The sequence below is a fragment of the Salvia hispanica genome, chromosome 2 (assembly GCF_023119035.1).
Source record: "Salvia hispanica cultivar TCC Black 2014 chromosome 2, UniMelb_Shisp_WGS_1.0, whole genome shotgun sequence".
In the NCBI taxonomy this organism is placed as follows: Eukaryota; Viridiplantae; Streptophyta; class Magnoliopsida; order Lamiales; family Lamiaceae; genus Salvia; species Salvia hispanica.
This window is the reverse complement of record NC_062966.1, coordinates 32,679,630-32,704,649: the sequence shown is the minus strand read 5'-3', so window position 1 is coordinate 32,704,649 and position 25,020 is coordinate 32,679,630. Positions and strand designations below refer to the sequence as shown.

General features: G+C 36.6%; 3 protein-coding genes and 1 pseudogene across 3 annotated transcripts; 2 read left to right on the top strand and 2 right to left on the bottom strand.

Annotated features, from left to right (window-relative positions):
- The first annotated feature begins 1,417 nt into the window (after positions 1 to 1,417).
- On the top strand, positions 1,418 to 2,894 carry LOC125207247 (UDP-glucosyltransferase 29-like). Its single transcript, XM_048106511.1, has one exon. It carries the CDS (start codon positions 1,419 to 1,421, stop codon positions 2,775 to 2,777), a length of 1,359 nt encoding a protein of 452 aa, XP_047962468.1. The 5' UTR covers position 1,418; the 3' UTR covers positions 2,778 to 2,894.
- LOC125207246 (zinc finger CCCH domain-containing protein 32-like) lies at positions 2,870 to 6,801 on the bottom strand. Its single transcript, XM_048106510.1, has 7 exons — positions 6,456 to 6,801; positions 6,195 to 6,340; positions 5,565 to 5,630; positions 4,769 to 4,888; positions 4,334 to 4,648; positions 3,925 to 4,242; positions 2,870 to 3,750 (listed from the first exon to the last, which is right to left on the bottom strand). The coding sequence occupies exons 1-7, from the start codon at positions 6,547 to 6,549 to the stop codon at positions 3,349 to 3,351; spliced, it is 1,461 nt and encodes a 486-aa protein (XP_047962467.1). The 5' UTR covers positions 6,550 to 6,801; the 3' UTR covers positions 2,870 to 3,348.
- A 5,102-nt stretch (positions 6,802 to 11,903) lies between these two features.
- Positions 11,904 to 20,884, top strand: LOC125205203 (annotated as a pseudogene).
- Positions 20,885 to 20,918: 34 nt separating this feature from the next.
- Positions 20,919 to 24,210, bottom strand: LOC125205202 (sucrose nonfermenting 4-like protein). Its single transcript, XM_048104025.1, has 12 exons — positions 24,112 to 24,210; positions 23,788 to 23,974; positions 23,512 to 23,646; positions 23,370 to 23,429; positions 23,183 to 23,272; positions 22,767 to 22,901; positions 22,206 to 22,350; positions 21,933 to 22,106; positions 21,769 to 21,832; positions 21,604 to 21,673; positions 21,277 to 21,391; positions 20,919 to 21,160 (listed from the first exon to the last, which is right to left on the bottom strand). Exons 1-12 carry the CDS (start codon positions 24,207 to 24,209, stop codon positions 21,066 to 21,068), a joined length of 1,368 nt encoding a protein of 455 aa, XP_047959982.1. The 5' UTR covers position 24,210; the 3' UTR covers positions 20,919 to 21,065.
- Positions 24,211 to 25,020: the final 810 nt, after the last annotated feature.

The window sequence follows — 25,020 nt, the reverse complement described above, 5'->3', positions numbered from 1 at the left end:
TAGATTAATCTAGCTAATTAACACTAATTTGGTCAAAACACATTTGACCATTAAGTTTTAATAGAAATGTTAATTCTAGACTATAACATATCGTTTGGAACAAAAACATAATATACACTTATATAACATCAAGTATTTTTTTTTTAACAAATACTTTAAGGGACTAATTTCAAATTTTCTTTTTATTTTTACTTACCTGAACCTTCTATAGAGATGGGGTTGGACTAACAACATTAGATGCATATTTATTTCGGAATAAATCGTGTTATATGACCTATTTATGATTAAAACAATTAAATATTGATTAAAACTAAAGCGTCATCGTACCTTATTGATTAAATATTAGACACTATCAAATATTGATTAAAACTATTAATTTGTCATTTAAAAATTGAAATTTAAAATTTAATTTTATAAAATTAAATCTAATATTGAAATAAAGAAACAAAGTGAAATCACAAAAGGGAAAAGAATGATAATTTTGAAATAATATCAAATTTAGTACATCACTGAAATAATATCAGATTTAAAATGTAAAACGACCAAATTGCTCAAACCCTCTAAAAGGGTATTTTCATCACGAAACAGTGAAAAATGACCATTTTTGAGATAAAAAAATAGTCCAAGATTGTCTGGGAATATTTTTAAAGTCCAGGGTTCATTAGCGAGACAAACGTATAGTCCAGGGACTATTTTTGTAGTTCACTCAATAAAAAATGCATGGTTAAATCGACAAATATTAGCATGTGACATAAAGTCATGAGTGAAAGTATATACGAAAACTGAGGATACGGTAATGTCGTTTGGAACTGGAAATAAATCAATTGAATATTAAGTATTAATTTAAATATTTATCCAAATTTATTTAAGAAAACAGCCTAAATTGCAACTGCCACATTAAGTATTTATTTAAATATTAGTTCAATTTTATTTTACGAAAATAGCTTAAATTAGTTGCTTAAAACTCAGCTTTTATATAATGATGATGATAGATTTAATTTTATTATAGGAAAAATTAATTTATAAATTTTATTATTAAATTAATTATGTTAATCTAGCTAATTAGATTCATAATTCAACTATTAATTTGGTCAAGACATGTTTGACCATTAAATTTTAATAGAAATATTAATTTTAGATTAAAACATATTGTTTGGGAGAAAAAAAAAGTAACACATTTAATACATTTGACTTACAAAATTTGAGAGCAAATGTAAGTGAGGAAATTTGGACTTTATTCTTTTATTTTCAGTTAGAATCTTCTATAGTTACATATGGATGTGGTTGGACAGCCAAGCATTTACATTCAAGTAAAATTGCATTATTTTCATGCCTTTAATGCAACACTCCATTTATATGCCATCTACTAGTATAAGTATGATGAAATTAGGACAGAGGGAGAGAGTAAAATAGCAACGATGGATGCTAAACAAGGTGAGTTGAGAGTGTTGATGTTCCCATGGTTGGCTCATGGCCATGTTTTTCCCTTTCTTGAATTAGCCAAAGGCCTTGCCAAGAAACACTTCCATATCTACTTTTGCTCCACATCCATTAACCTCGACTCCATCAAAAACAGTCTCAACAACGACAACAACAACAACGATGATATCCCGATCGAGCTAGTCGAACTCCCTCTCCCATCCCTCCCTGACCTCCCTCCACACTACCACACTACCAAGAATGTACCACCCCATCTTAGGCCTACCCTCATGAGGGCCTTCCAAATGTCGGCCCCCGCCTTCTCTGACATCATCGCCAACCTCAAACCCGACTTGCTTATCTACGACATCGTGCAGTCCTGGGCAGCTAAGGCCGCTGCATCACAGGGCGTCCCAGCGGTCTTCTTTGCCACGTCGGGCGCCACGACGTTCGCATTTGTCCATCACTTCTTCACACACAAGAGCTGGGACAATTTCCCTCGCCAGTCAATCTGGCTTAAGGAATTTGAGAGGAAGATAATTGACAATGAGCGTAAAACCTTTCCAGTTAGAGATCCAGCGGATGGCTTTGCCAATGGGGTCTTCGACGTATCAAAAGACGTCATCTTGATGAAAACATGCCGGGGTTTAGAGGGGCAGCATGTAGAGTATCTCTCCACCTTGTGTGGGAAAAAGATTGTGCCCACTGGTTCATTGATCACATTTGCTGACAATCAAGAAACTGGGGGCTCGGAGATCATGGAGTGGCTTGGTGAAAGAGAGGAAGGCTCAACTCTTTATATATCATTTGGGAGTGAGAATTATCTGTCAAAGGAGCAAATGAGAGAGATAGCAATAGGTTTGGAGCTAAGTGGTATCAACTTCCTATGGGTTGCTAGGGCGCCTGCTGGGAGTGAGGTTTCCTTAGAAGATGCAGTACCTGAAGGCTTCCTCGAAAGGGCGAAGCCGAGAGGGCTGGTCGTCCAGGGGTGGGCTCCGCAGGCGGCAATTCTGGCACATCCAGCTGTGGGCGGTTTCATGAGCCACTGTGGGTGGAGCTCAATCACAGAGAGTTTGTATTTTGGGGTGCCGGTGGTGGCCCTGCCCCTGAAGCTCGATCAGCCGATGAATGCTAGGCTCGTGGTGGAGGTTGGCGTTGGCGTGGAGGTGGCGAGGGACGAGGAAGGGGGGATCGATGGGAACGGGGTGGCGGAGGCTGTGAAGGAGGTGTTTGTGGAGGAGAGTAAGGAGGGGTTGAGGAGTAGAGTAAGAGAGATGAGTGAGAAGATGAAAATGGAGGGAGAAGAAGCATTTGGAGAAATTGCAGAAGAGCTGACAAAAGTTTGTGCTAGGAAATGATCAAGAAATCCACTAGCGTTTTGTTTCTTATGATTTGGAAAAATGGAAAGCACAATTTGATATGTAAAACCAGAAATCAACAAAATACAAGATGAATAAAAGAAGCAGCTTCTTCAATATTTATTTGTTGTGTAGGTGATAATATAAGTAGCATCCAGTGTTAAACATAACTACAGAGTTTACATGAAAAAGGCAAGTATACAAATTGCCCCAGAAATTAATCTGATAAATATCAAATTCTTCCACCAAAAAGCCCCAAGACAAAAAAAGGGGGAGAGCAAGATCACCCTCACATTATTATTCATCCCAAATTCGTATGGTTCTTCCTAATAATGGAATGACAAAGAGGTGTGAGTACAACAGGATACGGTGGAGAATGGGGGGCATCACGTGTTCTCCAGGAAACGAGTTCCCAAAAAAACATCACAAATAGACACAGCATGCTCCAAATTTGAGCAGTGACAAGAATTACCTAGAGGGGAGGCCAGTCGGGTGGTTATCCAAAATAGGACATCTGTTTTATGGAAGTTACTCGAACAGTATTAAAGGGATAGGATGTATCCAGTTTCATTCAACTTGAGATATTAACCTCGCCTTCCTGGTGAGAGCTACTACCACCAGTTGAAGAGGCAGTGCTCTGCCCAGAATGCTGAATGCCAAATTCAGGAATCAGCCCACTTCTAGAGAAGGTTGAGCCAATTGAAGCACTTGAGCTGTTCGTGGATGACAAATTTGCTGGGAAGGCATCTTTGCTGAAACCTGAGAGAAGTTCAGGCCTTAAGTCCAAGGAAGATGATGATGATGGGGCCAATGTCGCGTTAGTAGATCCCACAGGGTAAGGAGCTACTGGCATATCAGTCAGAGAAGATGCAGATGTACTGTAACTCAGAGCTCTCATAGGGTGATCGAATTTGCATGAGGGCCCAAATTTGCATACTCCATTTTGAGCATAGTGGGAGCAAAGCGGTGCACCCTAAGAATGCAGTATTACAAAAATGAGACATCAGGTGAATAGTAGATGAAGTACTCATGTCTGTGATGAATAGTAGATTTGACACCTTGCAGGCAAATGGCTGATCTCATTATTCTATAGAGTATATGGATAACTATAATAAACTCTGAAAGGCAAAGAGGATTGAAAGCTTACAGGGCGTATCGGCAAGCCCATAGGGCTAAGTACAACAACTGATTGTTGTGCACTCCACTCTGGCGGATGATGATATTTACATGTAGCGCCAAATTTACAATCCCCAGTCCTCAAATAATACTGGCAATCTGGTTGATCGGGTCTGTTAGGAAAAGCATGTTCCTTTTGGCTGCTGCTTGAGGGGCCAGATAAAGAGGTACCAGAAAGATGTGCTCCAGTGTATATAGTCGACGAAGGAGGTAACTGTGTTATCCCGTAAACTGGGCCTGCACCAACAGTAGGCTGACTACTTTGCAGAGCACCAGGGCTAACTTGTGCCTATATTATTTACAAATATACAATTCAGTAAGACCATGACATATCTACAAAAGAATCCAAAAAAAATAAGAAAAAGCTTCAAAGGCCCTACCGAATATGGATTCCAGCCAGGAACTGGAACAACGCCAGGGGCGAGGAGCATATGACCATAACTTCCAGGAACATATGAACCTGGAAGCATGGTTGGCCTAGAAACCGGCCAGTTACCATGAAGGACCCCATACTGTTGAGAAGATTGAACTGAAGGAGACTGCACAGTTGGATAAAGCGTAGGAGTAGGCATAGCTGCTGGACCAGCACCAGGGGCGGGCATCTGCATCCCAGCTGGCTGTGGGTGATGAAATTTACATGTTACACCAAACTTGCATTGCCCTGTTTTTATATAATACGAGCATTCCTTTTCTCCCTGCAAAAAAAGAACACCCTATGAGATAATTGAGTGATTCAAGAATAACATCTAAGTAAAAATATAAAAAGAATACACTCTCAAATAAACATCGGAAGTTATCAATTATTGAACAAAGACCTGTCGCAATGGATAACCATAAATATTGAGTGTAGTTGGAGGTGAAGATCCAGCTCCATGCTTTGGGTGGTTATATTTGCAAGAGGCACCAAATTTACACATTCCCGTTCGCATGAAGTACTACAAATTTAGCATAAAACATATCTCAATAGACAGCACAAACTTTATAAATCAAGAATTATAGAAACTGGCAATAATTGGTAATAACAATGAGTGTTCTGATAGACAATTAGATTGACATGCTTTTTTTTGCTTAAGTGGTAGGTATAAGATTCAGCATAGAGTAGCTGTCATTTCAATAAGTAGCCGCAGCACCATGATCACCGCTAAACCAAAAACATTTCGGTGAGAACTAGGAAAAAAGTGAATCACTTTAGGAGTAAGATCTAGCAAGTGCACTAGTGGCCGTTGAACAAGAATTGATCCTGTACACTAGAGCTCAACATCATTAAGCATACAGAAAGCTACAATGATTTACTAGTTAATACTTATACTGAGAAAATGATTTCCATCCATTTTGCGAACAGCCTAACAGAACCTTACATATTCAATAATCAACAAGTTCTGCAGACCACAAAACATACAAGACAAAACGGACAGCCACCAGAGACTTGCCTTTCCAGAAGCCAAGAAGCAGTTGGGTAAATGATTAGCATCAGCAATTAGATATGAAGCACATTGTTTAATACTACTATTTAGGTAGATCATTTTGCCCCTATAAAAGATATCTTTTGTGCTGAGCATAAAAAGTGTGTAGATTCATCGGGCAGCTTCAAGATATTATCCGATTGTATACCTGACAGATGGGTTCACCATGGCGTTCCGGGTACTCACCTCCAGTAGCCCTTAGAGCTCCCATTGCCTATAATCATGTGAAAACAGCATACTTACTTGATGCATGTTAACAAAGTAAAAATTGTCACCAAACATCATAAACAATTTCTTCTGCATATTCCCTCAAAACGGGAAGATTCCACTTGGCCCTAGTTGCTATCAAGATTACATAAAATCCCTTGATTCCATTCAGTGCGCATGCACCGATTTGCTGCAATAATCCAGAATGAATATGTTTTCCCCAACCTAAAGCATTTCACTTTTATTGGAACCATGAGAAACTCCACTAAAACAAGAAAAGGCGTGTTTTTGGTCCAGTTACCTTTTTATCCATGGTGCTATCACCACGAATTCAGCTCAATGCATGCTTGTCCATTTGATGTGATCACCAAATTTCTTCCAAAATATTCTATTCCATTACATCAAGCTACTAAACTAACCCACCCCCAAAAAAAGGGAACAAGAAAACGCATATCCTCGTTGATACTAACAAACAATCCCACCAAATTTCCCTCTTTACCACTATGATCAAACTTCAAACATCAAAAATGTTAAAATCTAACTCCAAGGCAAAAAAAATTAGGGTTTTTACCGCACTACGGTCGCGTGGATGATTGAACCGGCATCGATTGCCGTAGCCACAGAATCCAGTTCTCAAGTAATAGATACAGTCGGGCTCATCGGGCCTCTCGGGGTAAGATTCGGGCCCCTCGCCGAGTCCCAATCCCCACATAGGCTCTGCATTAACAAAATCAAACCTCGAATCAATCGGCATTACCCGAGCTGAGAGCTAAAGTCGGTAAATTTGACTGAAATTGAAGCGAAATTCAAATGAAATTCACATGTAACTCGCCTTCCAGCCCGGTTTCCCCTCCCGCCCCCGTCCATTCCGCCGCCGGATCCACCGACCTCCCCTCCATTGCCTGCGTCGAGCCATACCTCTCCATGTACACACACGCACACCCCTCCCCCCTCTCTCTCTCTAAATATATACACGTAGTTTGCCTGTATAAAGATATTTACCAAGGCAATACAACAATACGCGTATACATACGATGAAATATAGAGTATCTATACACCTAAAAAACTGAGATGTGTGTGTGATTGTGTGAAACGGAGGTGGTTTGGTTGATCAAGAGGGGGTTTGGTGGTTTTAGAGAGAGAGAGAGAATGGTTTATTTCCCTTTTTTCAACACAGCAGCATTTTATATACTCTACACTCATTGTGTGTGATTCTGTGTGTGATTTTCCTCTCTTCTTTTGTCTTTTTTCGTTCGCACTTTTAAATCGTTTCTTTTTTTTATGTGTTTTCTATTTCTTTATTTCCTCATTTCGCTTTTTCTCTTGGGTATTGACTACCCTCTCTTTTTTTTGTTACATAAATACTTGGTATTTTCACGATATTTTCTTTTCTACTTTTTTTTTATCTTTTCTATGCTATGCCATTGTTTTCGTGGGGGTGTTAGTTTTATTACGCGCCAAATATGCGCGCCAGATAGCTCCAAACGCTGGTGTCGGTGGAATAAAATATTATTTAATTCTTATAAAAATACTATGTATACTTATAATTATACTACTACTGTATGAAATGTATCGAGGTAACTTGTCGTGTACTCTAAGCGGAACTTGGCATCCGTAGAGGCATCAGCAACTGGTGAAGAAGGCGTACGCCTCGGCGAGGGCGTGTATCGTTTTTGGGAGCGCACGTCGCCGTGTGCCATTTACATGATGAATGTTTTGGGAGTGCATGTCGTCGCGTTCCATTTACATGATGAATGTCACGTGTGTGTCAGCACATGCGGTCGTCTCGGTCAATTGCGTGTTGCACATTAGTTTGCAAGAGTTGTTTTAGAAAAACGATAAATTGAATTTTTAATTTTTTCATAATTCTTTTACCTTCAATCGTGGATAATATTTCCTCCATCCCTTCGAAATAAAGATTTTGGGGATGGAATCAGTTTTAATACGAAAATAGTAACTATTAGTAAAATAGAATATAAAAATTGATAAAAGTATCATTAATAGGTAATGAAACTAACTTCATAAAAGAGAAAACCTACTCGAAATGGAAGTAGAATCATTTATTAAGATGGGCGAAAAAAATAACTATTGTTTGGAGATCAATGGTGTAGAGCTTTACGGCTTCCTCTCGCTTATCTTGTCCCTCCTATAAATACATCATTTTTCAATCACTGCATTCACCCTTTAATTTCATTTTCTCCTCATTTTGTTCCAAATTCTCTAGTTATTCTAGATTTCTTTTAGTTGATTTTTCAAATTTCACTATGTCTTATTATAAAAAAACAAATTCAACAATGTCTCATGGTCTTGGACTTCGACTAAAACAATTTACCATTGATCCAATAGTCTATCCTACTTTGTCTCCTCAATCAATACATCCATCGCCTGTCTTTTAAGTCTTGCTCGTCTCCCCACAATCTCAACAACTTCCAATCAACCAAAAATAAGAACTTTTGGGAGAGAGTTGATAAGAAGTAGTACGTCCTGAAGGCGTCCTGCACCACATACCTTGTATGATGTGAGCCTATTTCTATAAGATGAATATGTAAATCTAAAACTCCGGTATCACACCATGAACTATATCAAATCCACTTAAATGTAAACTATAGTTCATAGCAAATTTTAGGCTATACAACTTCGTCCACAAGACCACACCTGTCGATTTAAATTTAACAGCTCTAATCGTGTTTCATATTAAAATAGTACTAGTATTGTTTATGGCATATCATTTTGTTCGCATGTCAAACTTTAATTGTATTTATTGTTATGTTTTCCCCCACTTGAACCAGCTTAAACGGTGAATATGACTAGATTATATGTGGTGATATGAAACTTTGTTATACTACCGTATTCTTTTAGGTTTAGGACATGATGAAGCAATATGCTTACCACCCGTATTCAAAAACTTATATCGATATGCATACTTTTCGACCAATAATTCAAAAGTTTTAATTATATCGGATGGGTATATGTAAATTTGGTAACAACCATTAAACCTACCAAATCCACACATGTTTGGATGATGCAGTTGAATTACAGTACTTTTCAATTTTAGTAGTATATGATAATAGTTAGACGGTAGTACAACTAGATTTTATTGATCAAGCCATCCCCATTATATTATACATGCTTCTTCTTCAAATTTGAAATATCACACACTATTGTCAATAAATGCGATATTGTTATACTACTATATTAGTATTATATTGACATTTGAGATTATCAAACATTTAATTGGTTTGTTTTTTGGGGGCACTAGAGGGTCCCACCATCTGTTAGAGTAGTGGTAAGTTCTAACTACATCGTCTCCACTCTTATTAGTCATAAAATAAACATTTAATTGATTCAGTTAACAGTTAATTAGTCTTGTTGGCTAGTTATTAATTTATTATACAGACATACGTGTACGTATTCAATACCAGTATTTCCAAAAACCCAATCTTAGATATCTTTACAAATATTGAAGATTTATACTTTTGTACCAAACGAGTTAGAGATCAACATGTACGACTAAAAATTTAATTATGAATTGTTCATTTAAAACTATTTACTAAATCACATTTAAATTTTTTGACCATGAATAATAAAAAAAAATATGTATTGGTGGCATTGTCTTTAATGACACGAGAAAAGGGCATCTTGGCTAGCAAAGTAACCTTGCGTGAGTATTTCCCTTAATATACTATTGTATGTTACTCTATTTTATTTGGGTATTGCATATATACTTTATATTTTTAAATGACATGTCAAAATTGACCTCCTAAGTCCTAATCTATCTACCGCTCTCTCTTCACCAACCGCAATTGATTTATGGCGATATCCTAAGGCTTATTTAACGATATGCTATATTCACTGCGTCTCATTTTATGTGTGATATATTTTTTAAATAATCCACTTTAACTCACATATTTTCAAGTATATAAATATCATTATCGTTAGCTTTATATTTACTCATACTTTATATTCGCTCTCTACTTAGCAATTCACAAAATAAAATTGCATAAAATTTATAAATAGAAAATACTCCACTTAATTAGAGTATGACAATTGAACATAAATAATCATATTTTCAGTTGTGTGTATATAATTGAATTAAAATTTCCTACTACTCCGTACTATAATAACTTTTTCATAACTGAAACAACAAGATAAGTAAGATTCATCGTTCATCATACACACATTCTAGAGTCCGAATTTCATCATTTACAATCTCATTCTGCCAATTTATTCCAAATTCTATTTTCCTTTTTGCATTAAATATAACACATCATCTTTTACCATACACTTATTTATGTTCCTGTAAAAAGCTTTACATACTCTCGTGCGTGTATGTTACTAATCCACGAGAAGGGATAAACTGTGATCTACTCCTAAGTTACATTTAATAATAATTTTACCTAAGTCACAATTTAATCATATTCTTTTATTAAGTGAGTTAGCACATGCTTATTTAGGTAAAAAAAAATGAAATAATAAAATCCGAGTAAATTGTAAAGCGTCCGCCAACCAAAATGACACACGTCTCCCCTTAAAAAAGTCACAAATTCCTGTACTTTAATGGGGCCCACTAGTATTTATTTTCGCGCGTGATAAAAAAATGCAGTACTATAGTATTTATTATCGTATTTACATTGTAAAGATTTAAAAAAAAAAGTACTACTACTCCTTTTTTTCTTTAATTCCAGATGCATTTCTTTTAGCCTCGAAAATTAAGAAAAATTGTACTCCATTAAGTGAGTTAAGTAAATAAAGAATAAAGTAGGAAAAGATAAAGATAAAGATAAAGTAAGTGAGAAGAAATGTGTTGACTTGAAAAAAAAAATAACTTCAATACTATAGAACGTAACAAAATAATAAAATGACTGTGATACTATGGAACGGAGGTAATAGTAAATTAGTAGTCACTACTAGATTGATAATTTATGGTTTGAAAAATTAGAATTGTATAATACTCCCTCTGTCAGTGAAATGTAGTCCAGTTTTGTCATGTTGGTTTATTCGTGAAAAGTTGTTCACTTTACTTTTTTTTCCTTCTATTTTTAGTAAGTGGATCTCATTTTCTACTAACTCTTTACCCTCACGTTCTATTATAAAAATAATTAATAAATATGGGACCCTCATTCCACTAACTTTTTTCAACTCACTTTACTCTATACTACTATTTTTTAAAGTCTGTGTTGAGTTAAACTTGGACAATATTTCATGAATGGAGGGATTAATAGTTTGGAAATACTTCAGAATTTTAACTTGGAGACAATCATGGCAATTTTTTAAATTTTATGAGTCGAAAAATGTATGGCGTTTACAATTGATACAAAATCCATAGTATAGGATTAAGAAAAATCATTTTGATAGTCTATGTTACAACTGATAGTACAAAAATAATTTGAGTTTTAAAATGATGTATTCATCATTTTTTCCTATTTTCGATGCATTTCTTTGATCATTATTTTGAGTTTTATAATAGTCTGTTTAGACAAAGATGGCTAGAATTAATATATTTTAATTTTATGTTATCATTAATGTTTGGTAAACTAAATATAAGATATATTATTACCAAGGATAATGAGCATTGACTAAACATGAAAAATGGAATAGTAAAATCTCCCACTTTATAGATTAAAAATTATCCCACTTCATAGAAAGATGGGCCTCATTGTTCAGATCAAGATGTTGGGCCATTATTAGACAAATTACTAAAGTCCAATACGATAACATGGATATTTTTTTAAAATTCTTTACACGTTTATTTTTTTATCGGTAAAAAGTCAAAGCTAAAAATTAACGTCATGTTATTAAATGTAATTAAGTGTATTTTGACATTTTCTGAACTATGATATCTTTATTAAATTCAGAATCAAAACTTTATAGTCAAAGTTCGAGACAATCATATTACTCCCTCCGTCCCATTGACCCACTTTCCTTTTTAGTTTGTCCCAATTAAAATGACTCATTACTTAAAATGGAAACACATTTATCTCTACTTTATTCCTTCTCTCTTACTTTACTTTCTCCTCTCAACACACAAAATAAATTTGCATAAAATCTCGTGCCGTCTAAGAAAGGTGTCATCTTCCTTGGAACGGAGGGAGTATAATTGAAAAGTTCATAGACGGAATGAGGGAAAAACAAAACTTAAGAGGTTTCAGTCGGAATAAAGCTAAAGTCTAAGGGCTAAAGTGAAATTAAACGCCCCTTTGAAAATCCAAATACAAATTTGCAGAGAAAAGATTTTCGCGGTTATTATCCCCCAAAATAAAAGAGAAAAAATACATTCTTTCTTCCTCAAAACTTCCTCTCTCTAAAAAACACTCCTTTTCTCTCTCCAAAAGCCCGCATATTGTCGTTATCCTTTCTTTTTCATCCACTAACAATCGCTTGTGAATTCGAATCTGAGAGCTTTCTGCAATGTGGTGAATTGAATTTCCTGGAGAGGTATAAGAGGTGCAAAAGGCATGTTTTTTTTGGGGGGGAGGTGTGTGTGTTTTGTTTTCAAATTCGTATGCGATTTGAATTTGAGCTTTGAGCAGTTCGGTTTAGCAGTAGATGTATTCTGTTAGTCTTCTCTCTGCTGAATTTGTTCCGATTTTCGCCGATCAATCGTGTGGCTTTGCCGAAGATAATTTTAAAAAATTGTTCTTTGAATTTCTCTTCTGCATTTTACTGGATTTGAGGATTTAGATGGAAAATCCAGCATACTCCGCGTGATTTTTCTGAAAATTTGTGAAGCCGTTGCTTCTTGGTGAGGATTTGAAGTTATGTACTATAATTATGAACTTTGATACCTCTTAGCTTCGTTGTTCTCGATGATCTTTGGTTCCTATCTTCATGTTTTCATGTCTGGAGCGTGTGCATGCAGAAGCAGTGCCGCTGAGTGCAAAATTGGAGCTATCATCTACTCCACCTTTGAGATTTAGAGAGTGGTATGCTCTGAAGATTATGTCATTCACGCATCAAATTCACTTTTGGTGGTTAAATATTGGTTTTCTCATTGTCAATTGTATGCCAGACTTTTATTTTCTGTGTCGCACACAAGTTCGGGTTAAAACCTTAGTCTTTAATCTAATTTTTAATGTGGACACACTAATGGTGTGCTCTTGTATTGCACTCTGCCTGCTATCAGTAGTTGTAATAGAACACTACCAGTGTAATTTGTTTGGTGCCTTAAGCACTCTTGCATTTGGATATTTACTCCAATGGCATGACTAAGAATGATATATGGAGGGAAAGTACGATGCATAAATGTTGTTTTGTTTATAAAGTATAGGGAGTGTAAAAACATAACACTGATAGTTGATTATTAAACTTTTGTAATTGTGTTTTTTTTGTAAAATTTTGTTTTGTTGCACATGTGCTAGTAACTTAACTGGTGATGGGACCAACAAGAAAATCTAGAAGTTTGAACAGGCGGTATACCCACGACGATTCTCCCAGCAAAGATGATGATAGTACCAAAAGAAGCAGTGGCCGGGTGAGGCTTTGGTGTAAATCAGTTTCCTGTTGTAATTTAATTGTCTACATCAATAATTTAACTAGTAAAATGAATCGTTAATGGTTATATTCATGTCGGTTATGTGGTTCATGCATTCTCATGTATATTACCCATGAGGGAAATATCAAATATAGAAATTCATGTTTTGAACTATATACATTATCAAAGTGTTGAAATTCTTTACTACACTTACTGTACTAGAAACCTTATAGAGATAGAGATAGGAGACATTTTTTTGGTTCCATTGTTCTCCTTCTGTTCAGACTTCAGATGGACTTGCCATTGTATTATAGTAAAAAATTCTTGAAGTTAGATTGCAGGAACGTTCATTTGCACATGTACGGATCTCTGCTTTCATTTAACTGATTTCAAGTCTAGCAAAAATATGTCTGAGATTTTTAGATAATTATCAACTAGAGTTACAATAATAAGTGCATGATTCTTGTTTTTCATTCTTTGTTTTAGCAACATTATTTTTCCTCTGAAACATTAAAGTAGCTTGAAGAACTGGGGGCTTTATTTTTAATTGAGAGATTCACCATTACTTCTTCTTGGCCATCTTCTGTTTTTGTTTTCAGAAAAGAAAGTTGTCTGACATGCTTGGGCCTCGGTGGACCACAGAAGAGCTATCCCGTTTTTATGGTGCTTACCGCAAGTATAATAAAGATTGGAGAAAGGTTAGTCTTACTGCAAGTATAATAAAGATTAGGAAAAGGTTAGTCTCATATATTGTGGACCTTTGACGATGAGCCACTTGCTAGAATGACATTAGTTTGTTATTAAAAATGGTGGTCTCTTGCAATCTAGTCATTAAGGAACTGTTGTGAATGCTATATCTCAGGAATATGATCAAAAGCCAAAAAACAAAGATAAAGAAATCATTCACAAAACTGAATTTTGGTTATTTGTGACATGGACTAATTAAGGTCTTTTTTACTTTATGATTTACTCAATTTTATTGCTGTGGCTGGTTTTTGCTGTTTTGCATGCACAGATTGCAAGTTCTGTGAGAAATCGCTCTCCCGAGATGATGGAGGCCCTTTACACAATGAATAGGGTAAATTGGTTTTTGATTTATGTCTCCTCCTACAGTGATCACTACATTTCATCTCACTATGACAAGAAATTCTCATCTGAGAAATTGATAGTCTATAATCACTACACATCTAATTCATGTCTAAATAGCTCAGCTTTAAGTGGTCTATGACTGGCCAGTCTATTCTCATAAGGCCATGAAATCTCAGTTACACTCATAAATCTCACCAAATTGCTGCTGTAAATTGCCTTCAGTAGAATGAAATAGTGTATAAAACCTGCACTAATAGGCAGATCTTCACTACTGAATGAGTACTTACCATATAATTGTGACTTTTTGAAACCACTAATAAATTAGTGCAAATTTTGGTTACCAAGAAATTCACAAATGAGGCCATGGAGCCCTATGCCACTATAATACATGTGTTGTAACCATTTTGAGCTCTTTAATTTCAGGCATATTTATCTCTTCCACACGGAACTGCTTCTTCAGATGGGTTGATTGCTATGATGACTGATCATTACTGCAATTTGGTGAGGTTACTTTTTTCGTTAGCTATATGAGCATCTACAAACAAAATAGGGTTGTCTAACTCTAACTTGATAATGGAAAGTGCTGAGTAGTTCTTTATAGTATCAATATTTGTGAAAACCATGTTTTAGTAGTCAGATTGTTAAAAAAGATTTTTTAGTGCGTCATTTTCCACATCTGTCCTTTTTCTGGATGTCCCCACGTTCATGTTTATTTTGGTTTTCATAAATAAAAGTGGCGTTTGATTTAGCAGGAAATGTCTTAATAATGATAACTGAAAGTGGTATCCAATTTAAGGAAACTGTAGCAGTAGCTAAGTACCTGCCTATTTGGAGTTTGAATTACGAGACAGAGTTTGTTGTCAAACTCACAAATCTTAGGCTTTCTTGTATTGAAATCCATATGCCAAAAAAATCTAGTTTGCCATTTGGTATTTACTGCTTTCTTTTGATGCCACTAAGCTGAGTTGACCTTGGCTCGACAGGCAGGAAGTGACAGTGACCTGGAAAGCAATGATGGGACTGGATCATCTAGAAAGACTAAGAAGCAGGTATGTGGCAAAGTCCCATCCTACTACATCTAAATCATATAGTGACCAATTGGTTTCACATTCCCAGGTCACTGTGCCAGATTATGGTTTCCTACCAATTTTGAAGAAGAAACGCTCTGGAGGTAAAGCATTGTTCTATATGTAGTCTTGGATAATTGGATTTTGAGTGGTTATGTGGCATTCATAAATTCTCCTATGCAAGCTGAATTTTGTTTGCTCTGCTTTTCTTAGCTGAATGGACCATATAACAGATTCTTCTAGACCATATGGGTGTCAGAGAAGGGTCCATACAACTTACATTTACTAAAAACATCAAACTACATGATGTATGACTGTATGTTACATAATCCAGAATTTTTACATGCCTAAACTGCATTATTAATCTCTATGTGGATAATTCTTGTTTGCACGGGTTTTAATGCACAATTGGTAAAGTAAGAGAGAGGAAAAGAAAAATGTGTAAAGTAAGAGAGAGGAAGAGAAAAAGTAGTGAAAGTAGAGTTAGTGGATTGTGGGGTCCATTGTCCTAAAATAGAAAGGTTCTAAAGTTTCTATTTTTAAGGAACGGCCCAAAATGGAAATAATTGCTATTTTTTAAAAAACGGAGGGAGTATTCCCTAGATAAACCCCAGCTTTTCTCATCAGTTGACCATAAGATTTTTATACCTGGTTATATATTTGAGCTTTCTTCAGGTGGCCGACCTTGTCCTGTTGGGAAAAGGACACCAAGATTTCCCGTTTCATTTCCAAGTGAAAAGTTTATAGCAGAAAGTAATGTTTCTCCCAGAAGGCCAGGCTTGAAGTTAAAGGTTAATGCCAATGATGATGAAGTAGCTCAGGAGATAGCCATTGCTTTAGCAGAGGCATCACAAAAAGGAAGCTCTTCCAAGGTTTCATGGACACCAAGTAAAATAGTTGAAAGTGTTATGTCATCACCTTTTAGATATGCTCAGAGCAAGGTAGTGCTTTGACTTTATTATCAGAAACAATGTATATTTGATGCGCAACTTATTTGTCGACACTTGTTAACAGCATTCTGTAGCAGAAACGACCAGCAACCAGAATGCTGCCTTGGATGAAGAAGAATTAGAAGGAAGCACAGAGGCTGAAACTGGTGAATTGTCTAGGTACAAACCTTCTCTGGTGGAATCTAGGAGTCCTGGTACAGTGAAAGAGAAGACAAAGAAACTCAAAGGAAAGAAATGTGAAATTGGTGATAATAGTGAGCATCTCTTAGATGACATCAAGGAAGAGTGTAGTGGAACAGAAGAAGGTCAGCGGGTTGGAGCAATGACAGGCAGCTTTCATGTGGAGGTCACCGATACCAAGATTTCAAGCTCCTCTGTGCACAGTCAGAGAAAGAAGAGCAAAAAGATTCTCTACGGAAGAGGTATGCGAGCATTCTTTGTCTCTGAATTATTACCTTTTACATGTCACTACTGAAATGTGCCCATGGAGTATTTGCCCCTTTCTAAATTTTTGCAATTTGCAAATGTTGAATTATGAACCATATGGCTTTGATGGTTTAAGAGCAAAGACATGTAGTGTAGAACTAGTGGTTTTTATTTATTTTCTGCAGCTTATTGAAAGGGTAATTTTTATTTTTTTTTTGGGGGGGGGGGACTATAAAGCTCTATCATTACCATTGTAATGTAAAAGAATCTTCTGTACTGGTTGATCAATGCACAGACTAAACAGTGTGTTGATTGTGGAGATGTTGAATAGCTCACTTCCATCGGTCTTCTGGCTCTCAAATTGCAAGCAATTTCGTTGTATAGCATAGATTTATTTGCTCTTAAGGAATAGTAGCTTAATAGCATTCCTGTTTTATGAGCATTATACCTTCAGCTTAATCTATGCACATTCCTTCTTTTAGATGATGCTCCAGCCTTTGATGCCCTACAAACACTAGCTGATTTGTCCCTGTTGATGCCAATGGGAGATGAAGATGGTAAGTTATATTAAATCCACTTAAGTTATCATAAATCTACTTTATCCTCTTCTCAATAATAGTGTCTGAGTAAATGATGTTTCCTCAATTGTTTGGATCTGTCGATGATATTTTTCCAAAAATGGCTTAGATCTTCAAAATTTCTTTCCTAATTATCTATTCTAGTGTTGTAAAAGGTTAAACTTGTGTGTTTTCAATCAATTGGAGACGGTTATATTTTCCTGACTTGTAAGTAATACGGAGTATAATGCTTTTATAATGTATCATTGATTTTTTCTTGATGTAGAAGAGCATTTCAAAGAGTCCATTTAATAAACTTATGCAATTTAAGGATTATGCCAAAATCAAATGATACCATCATATGTCCTTATTAATTAGATTCAAGGCTGCATTTTAAAGACGGAGGTGATGATCCTGTTGATGAGTTGCTGTCGACAGAATCTCTTCCAACTAACCAGAAAAGAGAAAAACGACAATACTCAGGGGTAAGAATGAAAGGACACAAGCCACTATCAAGTTCCAAAGTTGCTCCTAGTAAAACCTCAAAACCTGGAAAAGCTTCAGTTACTAGTTCTGTTCCTGAAGAAGATAAGGAATTGACCTCAAGAAACCACAAAAAATTTGTGATAACATCTCAAACTACCAAAGTGACCTGTCAATTGCTTCAGTCCATGGAAGCGCGCTTAAGTCAAAGGTTTGACGCTTTCCCACTTTTTTCAGTACGAAAATTGAATAGACCAGATCTCAACATCCTTTGCTTGCATCCTGTCTGTCATACAGGAAAATATGTCCATTTGCTTGTCAAATCCTCGTCTAAGAAGATGGTGCATTTATGAATGGTTCTACAGTGCCATTGATTATCCTTGGTTTGCAAAGAGGGAGTTTGTTGAATATCTGTATCACGTTGGATTGGGTCATGTGCCAAGATTAACTCGTGTGGAGTGGGGTGTAATTAGAAGGTATACTTCTTTTGATAAGTTTAATCTTTTGTAATTCACCATATTACCTGATAATAATGTAAACGATGTTTATGTGAAAACAGTTCTCTTGGTAAACCACGGCGATTTTCAGAGCAGTTCCTCAAGGAAGAGAAGGAGAAGCTTAATCAGTACCGTTATTCTGTCAGAAAACATTATACTGAGCTACGTGAAGGTGTTCGGGAGGGACTACCAACTGACCTTGCGAGGCCTTTATCGGTTGGACAACGTGTCACTGCCATCCATCCAAAAACAAGAGAGATCCACGACGGAAGTGTGCTGACTGTTGATCATTCTAGGTGTCGGGTACAATTTGACCATCATGAACTAGGGGTTGAATTTGTCTTGGTAATCTACATCCCCACTTGTAGTTTGCACTCATAGATTTCATTTTATGTGGATGATTTATCATTTAAAATAAAAATTACATATTATGCTATAAGCAGGCGCTACCTAACCCTCGTTTAATATCAGGATAGGAGTCAGCAGAGTTTATGTTAATGTTATTTCTTTATGTTTACCGTTTATTGTGAATCACTGATGTTGGCTCCTCTAGCTATATGTTGCTCAGTCTTCCATATTGCTGTTTCTCAATCTGAGTATTTGATGCTATGTTGTGGTAGGACATTGACTGCATGCCTTTGAACCCTCTCGAGAATCTGCCTACAGCATTAGTTGGGAAACAACCAATTTCTGCTGATAAGTTTTTTGGAAATTTCAACGAGCTACAGATGTGCGGACGAATACAAGACTACATGAAGCTTTGCCCTGATGACAAAGTTGTTGCCACAGACAATATCTCCCACTTGTCTCTTTCAGTTGATCCTGCAAGTTTGTTGAATCAGAAAAAGGCACGAATCTCTTCCTAAATTTTGCATGCTGCATTTTTCCTATGATCAATCCAAACAGTATTATGTTTGAATCCTTTCAATTTATGCAATCTTGATTGCATAAATTTCTTATAGTACATACAAACAGATGATTATATTCATACTAAAATTATCTCAAATCAATCGTTTTGATCAGGTCTCTTCTGCAAATACTAATTTGCAAATGAGGATTGGATCTGCTGAAACTCCCAATTACCAACAAACAGCATATTCTCAGATCCAGGCAAAGGAAGCTGATGTTCAAGCTCTGGCTGAACTGACTCGTGCACTTGAGAAAAAGGTCTTCAGCATTCACTATCTAAAAATCATGGCTCTTGTTCCTCGTGATTGACATTTCATGATTATTAAGCCGCTTTATAGAAAAATCAAATTCTACTGTAGGTTTTAATAGTGGTTTGAACTTGGAAATTCAACATCATTTTTTGGTGCTGCGTATCAGAACTTAGTTGCATCAATGGACTCAATGCCTCAATCTCAGTTCCTTTATGTGTAGGAAGCTGTTGTTCTAGAGTTGAGGCGCATGAACGACGATGTGTCCATATATCAGATTGACAGCAATAACTCTTTGAAGGACTCTGAGCCATTTAAAAAGCAATATGCTGCAGTGCTTGTACAGTTGAATGAAATCAATGATCAGGTATAGAGGTCTCCATACAAGAAACTAAAAGCTGTATTTTCTTATTTTCGAGTTTTGTTAATCAATTTTTTCCTTAATTTCATATGGCGGAGCACAATGTTTTTTTTTTTGGGAGCAGGTTTCTTCTGCTTTATATTGCTTGAGACAGAGGAATACATATCAAGGAAGCATGCCACTAATGTGGTCCAGGGCAGGCACCAATTCTGCTGATCCTGGCGGCGAATTTTCTGTCGACCATTCTGCATGTCAAACTACTGAATCAGGACCCCACGTGAACGATATCATAAATAGTTCAAGAACAAAAGCATGGGCAATGGTGGATGCAGCAATGCAGGTACATATAGAAAGGCATTTAATTAACTTATGGTGTAAGAGTAGTATCATTGTCATAAATCCACTCCTGCAATAATGCTACACAACAACCGGCCAGGATTCATTTCAAGAATTTCATCATACGTGCTACACTTTTCATGAAAAAAAAACCTCTCTTATTAGGCCGATTACCAAAATAAATCACTATTTTTTTGTAGGCGGTTTCATCTCTCAAGTGTAGGGAGGGCACCATGGAGAAGATTGAGGAGGCTATAGATTATGTTAATGACCGACTTCCATCTGATGATTCCAGCACACCTATGGTAAGTATTTTCACCCTCAAATATTTGGTCTGTGTGGTTTTGCATCAAACTGGGTTCCGTTAATAAATGTAAGATTTATTGTAGGCACCACATCCTAAAGCTATGAGCGCATCCGACACAGAATCTCAAATTCCTTTTGAGCTGATCTCCAAATGCGTCGCAACTTTGCTCATGATTCAGGTAAATTCATATGAGGAACACACACACATACGCATGGTTGATTCAAATTCTTGTTTATGTGAAAGAAATGGCTGGTTGCCTTAGTACTTGAATCATCTGACGTTGCCAATTTGTGTCGTTGCAGAAGTGCACACAAAGGCAGTTCCCTCCTTCCGACGTGGCACAGATTCTGGATTCTGCAGTCACAAGCTTACAGCCACGCAGCACGCAGAATCTCCCTGTTTACTCTGAAATACAGAAGTGCATGGGCATCATCAGGAACCAAATAATGGCGTTGATACCGACGTGACACGGCTTCACCTGCTGTCTGGAATGTAAATAATTCATTCTTGATTTGATTATCATAGCTTTCATTCCTTTTTTAACGTTGAATGAAGAAAATGGAGTGGGAGCCATTAGCAGGAACATTTTGCCTATTTCTAGAAAAAATTGAGATGCTAGAGACATTGAGCAACGAGATATACATGTCATTCACGTACATTTCCCATCTTTTCAGCCTACTAACTTAAAACCGGGCCAAGAATGAGACCGGAACCATCCACTGTATACACCGTTGCATTTGCTCAACGGCCCATGAGAAATCGGAAGGCGTCGCTCAACGAAACGATACCTTCTACATGCTTGCTTCCAGCTTCGACCACAACAAGACGCCTCACTCCTGAGGAGAAAAATCATGCATACTGTACGTATAAAGGCAGACTGTCGAAGGGAATGAAAAATTGATTGGGGAACTGCTGAAAACCATCTTAAAACGAACAAGAAGAAATAGATAACCTGGCTGGGATAGCCTTTCCAAGACTTTATGGAGAGGATCGGTACGTAAACACATAAAACATCTTTGAACGTTGGAGCCAAATGCTGAAAATGGGTCATCTCTGTACTGCAATGCCTACAATTGGAGACAAGGAAAATAAGAAATTCGAAAGAAGGAACACACAACATATGACTATCGCTCCTTATAGCAAGTTATCAACCTAACATAAAAACTGCATATTTTTACTGTGACATGGCACTGAGATTGTCTACACGATGACACCATCCAATAAATATTCACGAATACAGCGATTGTAGCATGAAAGATAGTTGGATAGATGTGTTTACCTGATGAATAGTAGTTTCTTCGAGATTAATGTGTGTATAGATTTTGTCTCGAGCCAAACTAGTTATGTCACTGCAAGAATGATGGCTTATTAATACAATTCCAAGTGTGGGAAATTAGTTCACATATGAATTATGATTAGATGAACAGCAGGGCATGTTTATAACCTTCGAGAATATACATCCAATAACGAGTCATTATCATCGACGATAGGGATTGAACTGACTTGTGCTGCAAAGGAATGCTACAAAAAGTAGACTGCATAGAGACAAAGATGAAACAGAGATGCGATTACTCTAGAAGTCTCCGATTTCTAGTTATATCCGTATACCTTGAATTAATAAATTTAAGGCTGCACTAAGAGAAGCACTGGGTCTCAACATTGCCAATGGCCTGTGATTTGGCTCTCCAATCTTAGGAACCCAAGTGCCCAAAGGAATTGAACAAATTGGCAACTGAAGCACCGGTAGTGAACCAGGCGAATGCCTAAAAAACCGGCATATACCTGCAAAGCTAAATGTTTAATTACAACTGCACCACAGAGAGAAATATAATTTGGAAAATAGTTCAAACACACTGAAGTGTCAGGTCCACAAATACTGACACTTTAGTATCCCGGAAAGTGAAGCAAGATGTAATAGATTTTTGTTCGGGGAATCTGCCGAAGGAGAATGAATTATGGGAACTGTTGCTACACCACTTTGCAAAATCTTCAAAGCAACTTCATTCAAAGAGTCATCTGGCCCAGCCTGGAAAACTTCATCAAGTTAACATAAAAGAGCACCGTATATGCTAATTCTAATGTAGAAGAGAAGAATTTATGTTTGCAACTCAACCACATAAATCAATTGAGAAACTATCTAGCATAAAAAGAAATAAATGACATTAAGGTGTGAACTAGATGGTGCCAAAAACACGAACAAACAAAAGGTCCAACCAGGGTTTTGTAATATGGTAGAAAGCTTCAATCAAAATAAGGACGCAAAGGACAGGTATTCTGCTTATTGCCTGATCAGGATCATAAATGAAGACAGATATCTATTTAAATGATAGAACTAGTTTATGGATCATCCACCCATCTGGACTGTGCATAGAACTTTAAAATTATTGGCCCAAGGTGCACAATCTGCAAACTGGCATTTAGCACATCAAGATGAACACTTACTTGTACAAGTTGTCTTGGAACTATTGCTCCTTGCCCATTAATTTGATTATTCAGATAAGACTTTGCCTCTTTCCAAGCAGATATGGTATGTGTCTCAAGCTCTTCCTCTGTCAAATTTGACCCATTCCTGCCAAGCTGCCAGCACATATTGAAAAGATCACTAGGAAAAATGTTTGAGATTTCAGTGTATATATTAGTCAAATATGAGAGAAAATGGTCCCTATATCGCCAAAGATCAAAATGCTGATTCTGTATGAAGGTTAGATCAACCTTATATAACAAACAAATATGAGGGGCAGATTAGGTTACTACACCAGCAATGCACAAGGAGGAGAAAAGCGGCTATGGCAAAGGGGAAGGAGCATATTAAAGATAAATAATAGCTACTCATTATAAAATATGGCAGAATGCTCTACCTCTCTCATAATCAAGATAAAATCCATTGCACTAAGAACTCCAACAAATTTCCCATTTGAGAAGTCCCACAATGGCGCCATAGAGATCCCCTGAAACGAATATTTCCATTCTTAAGAATTTGCAACTTTACCAGACAGAAGATACATGCAAGACACTTAGACACCATCACTTAACAACGAAAGGCACCTGTTCATGCAATATATGAAATGCTTGCTTTACCGGGAGTTCAACATCCAAAGCAATAACCTGAAAAACAGTCCAAGTAAATCAATTGAATATAAAAAGGAACAGGGACAAAAACAATGTTGGGACATGAGATCATCCAGACCTTCCCAGATTCAGGGAGCAACTCATATGCCTTGTGAGCTGATAAGAATACAGCTATACGATGTCGGGAAACATCTACATCACCCTCTGATACTGTCGAGAAGGGCTCAGGAGATGTTCTATCTGACGACCGAACCTGTAACCAAGATGAACTATAAGATAAACTTACTTCTATGATTGAATAAGAAAGTCCCCATAAAATTAAGTTCAGAAAGTAAATGCCATGCAAATAATTAAGGGTAAGGCAGTAGAGGTAAGATGAGTAGAGATGTCATACCACACGTTGGAAGCCCTCATTATCGACATCCATGCTTGAACCATGACCAGAGGGAGGAGCTCGTGGGCTCAGCATTGGAGTAAGGTAATTAGCTTCTGTAGTTAAGTGGATGGTGTTAACGGTTCCAATGTTACTATTGGCAGAAGTAGGACACCCCTCAACCGGGGTCATTGGCCACTGTGTCCACCTTTAAACCATTAAAAAAACATTAAAAACGCCATTAACAACAAAACTAAAAGCTAGCATAAACAGGCAAAGCTCAAATCAAAAGGCTAATCCTACAAAGAATAAAGTACACACAAAATCAATTGCAAATCGACTAACCCGGTAAAAGATCCACTAATACACACGATTCTCCCCCCATAACGCCACACAAATCGAGTCGGAATCAACACCATTCCACCTTCGCCCGAATAATCCATATCAAGATTCAACTTTCTAGTTTTTGGTAGTGGATCTCGTATTATTAGCTATTAAATCTTTCCGTTTATTAAAAAAGCTAATATATAAAGGTAGGGCCCATTATTAACTTTTAATTGCACTTTCATTCTGATTCTTAAAGCTGTGTAAGTCAAAGTATAGAATTACCCGAGACGGAGGAGTAATTCTTTTAGATGTCCACTCTAAATAACATATTTATAAATATAAAAATATCTTCTCTCTCTTATTTTCTTTTAATTTATTATCTCCACTTCAAAAATCATCTCCGTCCTAAAAATTTGTAATTATTCTTTTTAATAGCCCTAAAAATTTGTCGCTTTCACTTTTATCGTTTTGGTAGTGGGCCTCATGTTATGCTAAATACTATTTCGCGTTTTATTATAAAGCTAATATATAAAAGTAGGCACGCATGCACTTTTTTAGACTTTTTTACATTCATTAAGCGTCTTAGGATCAAATGGTGACAAATTATGGGGGGCGGAAGAATCGTGGAATGATAAAAGCTCCATCTAAGATGAGCGGTAAACCCCTTCCCTCTTGTGACTGTGAGAATTTGATAATAGAAGAAAGTTAGGGAGAAAATAGATAAATACAATGACATGAAATCGGAGACTGAGCGTCAACGTTGAAGTGGAGTGACAAAAATTTCGTTATAGGGCATGAGAATGTTTTAGTCAGAAAGAACCTCGATCGTGATTATATTAAATGTTAGAGTTATCTAGGGATATTTTTTGATTAGGAGTGTGGTGCCACAACCCAAAAGCTAGGGACTAATGAGGCGATCAACTCTTT